This window comes from Hevea brasiliensis, unplaced genomic scaffold (assembly GCF_030052815.1).
Source record: "Hevea brasiliensis isolate MT/VB/25A 57/8 unplaced genomic scaffold, ASM3005281v1 Scaf245, whole genome shotgun sequence".
Lineage (NCBI taxonomy): Eukaryota > Viridiplantae > Streptophyta > Magnoliopsida > Malpighiales > Euphorbiaceae > Hevea > Hevea brasiliensis.
The window spans coordinates 41,186-50,156 of record NW_026614746.1 but is presented as its reverse complement, the minus strand read 5'-3'; the positions used below and the strand labels follow the sequence as shown (position 1 = coordinate 50,156).

General features: G+C 29.6%; 1 protein-coding gene across 6 annotated transcripts; it reads right to left on the bottom strand.

The window, feature by feature from the left end:
- Positions 1 to 278: 278 nt before the first annotated feature.
- Positions 279 to 6,963, bottom strand: LOC110655267 (probable protein phosphatase 2C 45). 6 transcript variants are annotated; one of them, XM_058141833.1, is made up of 11 exons: positions 6,643 to 6,963; positions 5,789 to 6,172; positions 5,612 to 5,692; positions 5,407 to 5,477; positions 5,178 to 5,257; positions 4,831 to 4,963; positions 4,310 to 4,477; positions 3,990 to 4,077; positions 2,973 to 3,068; positions 2,298 to 2,354; positions 279 to 1,408 (listed from the first exon to the last, which is right to left on the bottom strand). In XM_058141833.1, the coding sequence occupies exons 1-11, from the start codon at positions 6,674 to 6,676 to the stop codon at positions 447 to 449; spliced, it is 2,154 nt and encodes a 717-aa protein (XP_057997816.1). In that variant the 5' UTR covers positions 6,677 to 6,963; the 3' UTR covers positions 279 to 446. The 6 variants fall into 6 exon arrangements, with proteins under 6 accessions (XP_057997816.1, XP_057997815.1, XP_057997817.1 ...); XM_058141832.1 differs by having other exon boundaries at positions 5,612 to 5,695; positions 6,643 to 6,962; XM_058141834.1 differs by lacking the exon at positions 2,973 to 3,068 and having other exon boundaries at positions 5,612 to 5,695; positions 6,643 to 6,962.
- Between the last annotated feature and the right edge of the window lie 2,008 nt (positions 6,964 to 8,971).

Here is an 8,971-nt window from a genome sequence, read left to right as displayed (position 1 = left end):
AAGCCTCTTAATTGCAACGACTTTACCCTTCGGATTTTGGAAGTATTCCCTTATAAATTTGACTAAAACCTCCAGGGCGAAGGCGGTTGTTTTTGGAAAAATAATCAGTTGCTTTAGCAAGTTCTTCAAAAAGTGTACCTTGGAACAGCGGCATCAAATGGGCAATCGAGTAGCATCACGAAACACACAACATTATAAAATTTGATATTCTTTTATATTAATATTTTAAAAATCATTTTTTAAAATGTCATAGTAGAAATTATATAATAAAATAATGATTTTAAGTAAGGTATTTTATATAAAATGACAAGCCAATAAAAATTTTACACATATGTATGAATGGGTCCAAAATTCAATTATTCCCAACATCAATCCATTTATAGGCATAGCAACATTAATTCACACAAAAATAGAAACTTTTTTGGGTTAGGGGTGCCCCTTCCCTCTTAGATCATCCGCGAATCATGAGTAGTAGGAGTACCTTGATTGGCCAGGAAGCGGACAACAATACAGGTAATATTGTATGCACTGCCTCTCTGGTATGCCTCCTGCAACAAACTCTTTGCTGCCAGCTCTGGGTCCTCGATTGGCTTGGTCATTACAACAGCTTCCTCATTGGTGACAACATCCCATAATCCATAACTTGCAAGGATGAGAAACTCAAGTGAGCTGTCAATCTTTTCATCCTGAATTTCTGGATCAGCAACAACATACTGCTTCAAGAGCCTATCACCGAATGCACGAGAGACAGCAAGAACTCCACCAACTTTCCAGGTCCCTGCCCACGTCACAAACCCTCCAGCATCCTCAATTCGTTGCCGTTCATCACTTCGGTCCGGCTTGTGATCTCGAGAAGCAGCAATAGCATTGCCGCCTCGGCATGTGACAGCTCTAGAATCTCCAACATTAGCAACAAGCAAACGGTCACCAATAAGAATGGCTGTGGAAGCAGTTGATCCAGATTCGCTGTTCTGATTATTTTCTGATTTCAGAAATTCTGAGTCTGTATGATTGTATGCATCAGCTATAGCTGATTTTGTATCAGAAATGAACTTTGGATGCCTGATCAGATTACTGAAAAGGTTTTGTTTCACATATTCAGCGGCACGTGCGCCTCCATGACCATCAAAAACTCCAAATAGGCCAACTATCTCTCCGTCAACACTGTCAATTCTTGTCTCATAAAAATCTTCCATGGAAGAGCCTTTCCCTGGAGAGGTTGCATATCCATAGCAGAATTTTCTATTATGACTGATACCAGCACCGCTCACAAGCGCAACATCAGCATAAACCATTTGCGGAATGTGAACTAGAGAGCTCCCAATGTTGTTGTTGGAGAAATCATAATTAGTTGCGGTTGTCCATTGTTGATTGGGAAGTTGCCTTGGCATAATGACATTTTTAGTTTCTGGAAGGATAGTCAAAATTTGTCTTAATACCGAGATAGTTTATAATTATTATGAGATCCAACTTATATAAGAAGTAGTGTAATATCTCTTAAATTAAATATTTATAATGAAATTTATATACTTACATATGTAATAGATTTTTATATAAATATTTAATCTAAAAATTATAATGCTCCCATCAATATCTTTCTTTTTTTAGGTAAAAATTTCTTTAACAACTTTTAACCTTGTTTCTAATGATGATAATATATATATCTCTTCTATAAAGATATGCCTACATTTATTTTCGCATAAATTAAAAAATATACTAATATAACTAAAATAATAAATTTTGCTTAATTTTTTAATATAATCTTCTGTTAATATTTGATGACTTGTATCATTACTCCATTAAAACTATGTGTGGTTGATGTTATCGAATTGTTTTTAAAATTAATTTATTTATTTTTAATATATATTAAATAAAAATATATTAATAAACTAATGAATTAACTATTATTTAAAAAATGTACTATAATTTGAGAGAAGTAAAAAAAAAAAAAAAAGAAAATGATTATTTTAGAACTATAATTTGCCTAATCTAAATTTTCATGTTAGATATAATTTGAATTTATGCTTTTTCCTCGCAACTGTCTCTCTTACCTTCTCATTCTCTCTAACTTTCTAGTCCTTAATTTTAAGAGCATTTTTGATATTATAATTTAAAATGCTATAAGAAAAATAATATTTCAAAAATATTAATTAGAGATCTTTCATAATGTATTTTAATTTATATTTAAGATATTTTAATTATAAAAATTTTAAATAATTAAATAAATTCCACACACATGCAAGACGATGGAAATCTCAAATTATATGTTTAGTAATTTACTAGCTTGATAGATATACCTTCCTCTGTGCCGTCACCAGTTGCTTGCCTCGGAATAGCTCTTTCCTCTTTTTTTACTGATTGAAAATAAAAGAGGATCAAATCAATAACTTTTTTTTGATAAATATAAATTTTATTAATAATAATTAATAGGGTAAAAAAAAAAAGATAAATCTAACCAACACCAATGTGCCTACCCCATAACAAACATATCAAGAATATTTGATTATTATTCTTTTTTTTGTGGTTTTTGGGTATAGATAGTGGGAAATAAAGCAATAAGCAACAGTAAAAATTTAGTAGTAGAAGAAAAAAAAAGCAACACAGATATTCCCAAAACATATTTAGGGCATAAACACTTAAGTTACTTAATTGAGTACACTTTTTGTTTTCTTTCTGTTTTTTCCTCCTGCAAATCCGTATTTCTCCTTTTTTTTTTTCCTTTTTCTAAAAGTTGGCAAGAAATGTAAGACAGAACAGGGTTTTTTTTCCCCCTTTCACTGCTATACTATTGAAGCTAATTAACTTGACACCTAAAAGAATCAACAATATTTGTTGTTCAAACAATCATTCATATTCTGCTTTGCCTTGTTTATGTTGTACGGATATAGATATTAGAATGTAAAAAAGTGCAACCTATTCAGATTTATTTTACAATATATGCCAAAAAAAAAAAAAAAACCAGGATACCTCACCTCCTCTGGGTTGGCGATTAGCTTTTCTCATCCAATTAAACAACCGGAACAAGTTAGAGCCAGCCGTGGCTGCCGGCGAGATTTCTTCCGGGTTTGCTGTTAGGTGCCAGGTATTTGGTGTCATTTAAAGGTCTGAGTACTTCCATTTATATGTAGAAATAGATATACTGTTTGAGCAAACAAATAGATATACTTCTTTTATGATAATATAATTACAAATGTTTTTTCTTTTTCTTTTAATCTCTAACATTTAAATGAAAGGGTAGCCACTTCTCCTTATATAAATTTCAGGTCTCAAACGTTAGCCAAGTAAATATTGTTAAATAAATTGTTAAAATTTAATTAAATAATGAAATAAAAATATCTAAAATAAAGTAAAAACAAAATAATTAAAAAGTAATAATAGTCTGTTGTTCTTGGAATTTGCTTTTGCTGGTCCACACACCACCCCCACCCATCCCCATCTCACACCCCACCCCACCCACCCACCCCCCCAACCTTGTTATTCCTTCTTCTCAATCAATAATAAGATTTTTTATTGCCTACTAAAATTAAAAACAAAATAATAATAGAAAACATTTCAGAAAAATAATGAAACACAAAAAAAAAAGAATTATAAAGTTGATTAGATAAAATTATTATTTTATTACATATAGTAATTAATAATTCTACTTTCATATTTATCTTAAAAAATATTGACCAACACTGCCTGAATCTATAATTCTAAACTAGAACAAGTCCTATTTTCAATACAAAATCCAATAAACTAAAGAAATTAAAATAATGGAATTGAAGCCCAGTGAATGAGGACCTTAACTATAACGTTCTAGGATAGTAAAATTTCTGGCCGAGTAAGTTCTAATATTAGGAATTTTTTAACATTAAGATAATCTCATTTTATCATTAAGTTAAGGCATCAATTAAGTCAAAATTTAGCATACATGCATATAATTTATTATCGATAAAGAAAATGCATTAACATTTTAAAAAGGATATCACAGTTCATAAGAAAAAGACCTTTATATATAGTACTCGATCGCAGTTTGTTGTCCTTCTCATCGCATAAATTCTCTAGAGGCAAATTTCCTTCGAGAGCAAGAAGTATCTACATCGCATAACAAAGATAAAAAAGATTATAAGTCAACTATGTAATCTCTATGCTTCCACAAAATTAGTTAAAATAGAGTTTGGAATGGGTCATTTTTTTATTTGATTTTTATTGAGATTCAAACTTGAAATCCTGTATAGTCTGAAAAACAATTCTAATATCATTGAAGTGAAACTCATTAATATGTGCCAATTATTAACATAATATATGATCAAATTCAAATTTTTACCCTTCTCATAGATGGACGAGACTTTGGAAGTCTATTTACACAAGCTTTGGCACAGAAAATCATTCGATACATTTCTTGATACATTTCTTCGTGGTCAAATGTTTGCAATCTGGAATCTACAAAACCCTCATATTCTCCCTTTAGAGCTTTTTTAATTCGAGAATTTGCCTGAAAGATATTGATAAAAAAAAAAAAAAATTGTTAAGTCATATTTATTTCAAATGTGAAATTCAAATGTACATGCATCAAATGTGAAATTTTACTTTTAAAGTTTTATTTTCTTTAATTAAATATAAAATGTACTATTAAGTCGTTTAATGGGTGTTCATGATCAATGCAAGTTACCAAATGGGGTTTCTATCATTTTTCTTCTTTTTTGCGTTTGGTTAGAGAAATAAGGCTTTGTTTTGATGGTGAGTTTTGCATCTTAAATGGCTTTCTATTATTATATTTTAATTATGTAATTAAGTATCACAATGTTTATATTACACTACTACTACTACAGGTTAGTAGAGCTATACCCAATTAACAATGTCGTTGTCTTTATCCATAGGCTCTTTTCCCGTGATCAGCTCTAAAAGTACAACACCAAAAGAATAAATATCTGACTTATCAGAATACTTTCCAGTTCTCGTTGTCATTGGATCTGCATAACTACAATTAATAAGCACAATAAACATTCATGTTAATTTTTTTTAAGAAATTAATATCTTATACGTTCACTAAAGAAGCTCTAATTTCTTTTTTTCTGTTTTCATTTTTTAAATTTTTTTAAATATTCTAAAAGTAGATCATAATGGCATTAAAAAAAATAGACAATAATAGTAATGTAATTAGCTAAAACGATAGAAAGAAAATTGCATCTTACACTTGGGTTCCCTTATTTGTTGACTTGGAGACGTGAGTAGCAGCATCTGAAAAGAATAGGGCAAGTCCAAAATCCGCAATCTAAACAAAATGATTAAAGTAGATTAATGAATTTATCATGACATATATGGAAAAAGACGGCCAAATTAAGCCTAATATCAAACTAATGAGTTCCACAAAATTTTACAATATTTTTTGAAAACAAAATTTTGCATTAAAAGATCAAGTACCTTTGGTTCAAATTCGTTATCGAGAAGAATATTATCTGGCTTGATATCTAAGTGTATGATTCTAGGTTTACCTGAAAAAGATATAAGGAGAATAAAAAACTCTGAAAGAGAATAAATTATTAACACAAACGAAAAAGAAAAGTAGATTGAGCCTCAAGAGCTCTGAAGCCTAGCAAGCAGTGAACATGTTCAATTGTATACTTACAATATTCATGTAGATATTCCAATCCTCTCGCAGAGCCTATGGCGATCTTCATTCTTTTCTGCCAGTCCAAAATCTCCCCTTCTTCTATACCATTTCTTATTTGTAAGGTATTAATATGTCATATCTATTTGTTATTTGTGCATTTGAATATATCTGAGGGCAAGAAATAGGACTCACCATGTAATTTAGATCTCAAGGACTCATTGGGACAATACTCTAAAACAATCAATCTATTGGCTCCATCAATGCAGTAACCAATCAGCTGAACAAGATTTTTATGACTGACTCTGCTTACGACCAAGATCTCATTCTCCAAATTTTCTTCCGACAGTACATCCCGAAGATTTTTAAGTTTCTTAATAGCACAGTATTTACCATCTAGGAATCCCATATAAACTTGACCAAAACCACCCTCGCCAAGTAGAACGTTGTTGGAGAAATGATCAGTTGCATTTGCTAGTTCACGATATGAATATGGCCTCGGCCCAATACCTTTATAATTCTCAGACGCAGATGGATAACTTCGATTCTCCTGATGAGATGAGCTAGATTCATTCGGATCTGTTCTTAATGAGCAAATAATTAACAACATGCCTGAAATAGTTAGAGGAGAAAGAAATATATCCCTGCATATATATATATATATATATATATATATATATGTCCACCAAACATCGTTTGGATGAGTTTATTGCCGTTATATAGCTGTAAGCCTTTCTATTTCTTTGATCTTGTCCATTGTTTTCTGTTCAAGGGGTTTTTCATCAGCAGGGTCTGGTCGCTGTTAGGTGGGTGTATGGGGCAGAGCCTATTGGCTCTGGGTATTCTCCCTGCTGATTTTCCCCTTGATAACTTCTATTTTTCTCTGCTTATCAAAAAAAAAAAAAAATCCTAATAAGAAATGAAATGATTCCTTCATGGAACCATATAAACCAATAAAAATAGCATCAGTTCTGTCATGGAGAAGGATAAATACAAGTTCCTGGCGCTATTTGCACTCATTATAAATTATCAGCTAAAACAATTAATACCTCTAGTTTCATTGTGGCGATCTGCCCTGTTCATTCTCCAGAATAATTAAGTTGCAGAGTTGCAGGACTTACGCAACCACGACCACTACAACAAAAGTCGGTGACAATATCGCGGCCAGAGTAGTTTCTTGCAAGTATATAATACACTTCTTATTGTGTGCGTGTGAGAGAGATAGGAGAACGAGATGGAGATGGAGATGGAGGGAGGGGGGCAGTAGGTAACTTTAGCGCTCAGACCTGGGTTTTCCTTAATGTCATTGAGCGTAGAACGTTGACGTCGAGCGTAGAATGCGTAGCGTGTGGCCTCCAGTTAATGTCATTTGGAATTTTTTTTTGTTTATGTTGAATTTTTCTCTTCCCTTGCCCAAATGGCAATGTTTGTATTGATATTTTCAAAGGTATTGATATTTTCAAAGGATTATGTTTTATTTGTATTATTTTTTATTTTATCAATTTGATGAGTTTTCTTTGAATTCTACGTTTCAAGGAGATTTTTTTTTTGGTACGTTTTTATCGGCTCAAAAATAACAATTCCAATCAAACCATCTTTGGTTTGACTCCATAAAATTCTACTCGATATAATTTATTTTCTTAAAAAATTTAAATAATTTGATTTTAGTTATTTAAATTTCTCTAATTTTTTTAATGAAAAAATTATCTCAATAGAAAAATGAAAATAACGAAAGGAGGAACGAGAGGGAAAATCCTCAATCCACATATATGTTTCCCTTAAATAGATCAATAAGTCTTTTTTTTTTGAAAAATGATTCAATAAATTTCTTTATGAGATTATTATGTTCATCATATTTTCTACAGATAAATTTCTTCTTGAATCATTTGATAGAAAACAGCTTACCCATTTGCTCTATGATGCAGTAGACATTTATTAAAATGTTATAAATCAAATATAAAAAATTGATAATGAGGATTTCCTATAAAAAATTTTTTATATATGGCCTTATTAAATTTATATTAGAAGCAAATTATAAAAGACTTATTTATTTTTTTTAAAATTAAAAAAAATTAATTGAACTCCAAAATATTTTAAAGACTTTTATAATTATTTGATATAACTCAAAAATTCTAAATAAACGTTTTTGCCATAACTAAGAGTTATGTTTTCATAGTGCCAATTTGATTAACTTTAATACTCGAGTAATATTATACGAGTAATTTATCATTTTTACCTTTCCACTCCATTTATCTGTCTTAATTATTATTTTTTTTTAACTTAGCGTATATCAAAAACTTAAGTTCCAGCTCATAGATTAGATAGAGACGTTTAAATTCAATAATTGACAATTCCAAGTTGTCTTCATCGGAATATAAAATCGTAAATAGTCGAAGGATATTTAATATATAAAAGTTTTACTCCATAAATTAACAAGAAGTTGTCTACACATATATTTAAGGCAATTAATGCAGATATGAATGTCTACACTAGTGCTAATGACTCTATCAACTGACAAGCATGCCTTTGAATTTAGGTTACGGCTGTTATAAGCTCGAATTCATATTAGAATAAATTTAATAATTATTTAATTAAATATTTATATTTAAATTTTTATATTTTTTATATATATATAATAAATATATTGATATAAATATTTAATTTAATAATTATTAAACTTAATTTTATATAATTTTAAAGATAATACTTTCTTTCTTTAATCAATGACTTAGAAGATGGAATTGAATTCAAATGGTGATGATTTTTCATTCATTCATTAATTTAGTTATTATTAGTTGCTATGGTCAAAATAATTAATAAAGCTAATCAATGGTTTGGTATGTATAATTAATTGTTCCTCCATTAATCACATCCACAAATAGCGATAAGATCCTAAATATTACTAGCAGATTTAATATATACTCTTTCGTCCTATTCTAATAGGTGATTTTGAAATTATTTTTGTCTCATTTTTTTTTTATTTTAAAAAATCAATAAATCATTATTTTTTTTTAAATTTTGTTCTTATCTATTATTATTTCTAATGTATTTATTTTTGTTATTATAGAGGTATTTTAATTAATTATTAATTTTTTATAAAAATAATATTATTTAATAATTTCCTTAATTTGCATGTAAAAATCTCAAAAAGTTTTTGAAATGAGATGGAGGGAGTGTAAATTAAAATCGTTAATCATAACATCCTTAATTAAGGATAAGCATGTGTCAAAGAGTGGTACTATTAAGCTGTGTAATTAGAAGACGCATGTGTTTAGCTGTGTTACGGTAAATTAATGCGGTCATTTTTCTTTCCCTTTGATTTCTTGTTTCTCCATCCTCGTTCAAAAAGAAAGAAAAAAATTAATTAATATTAAAAGA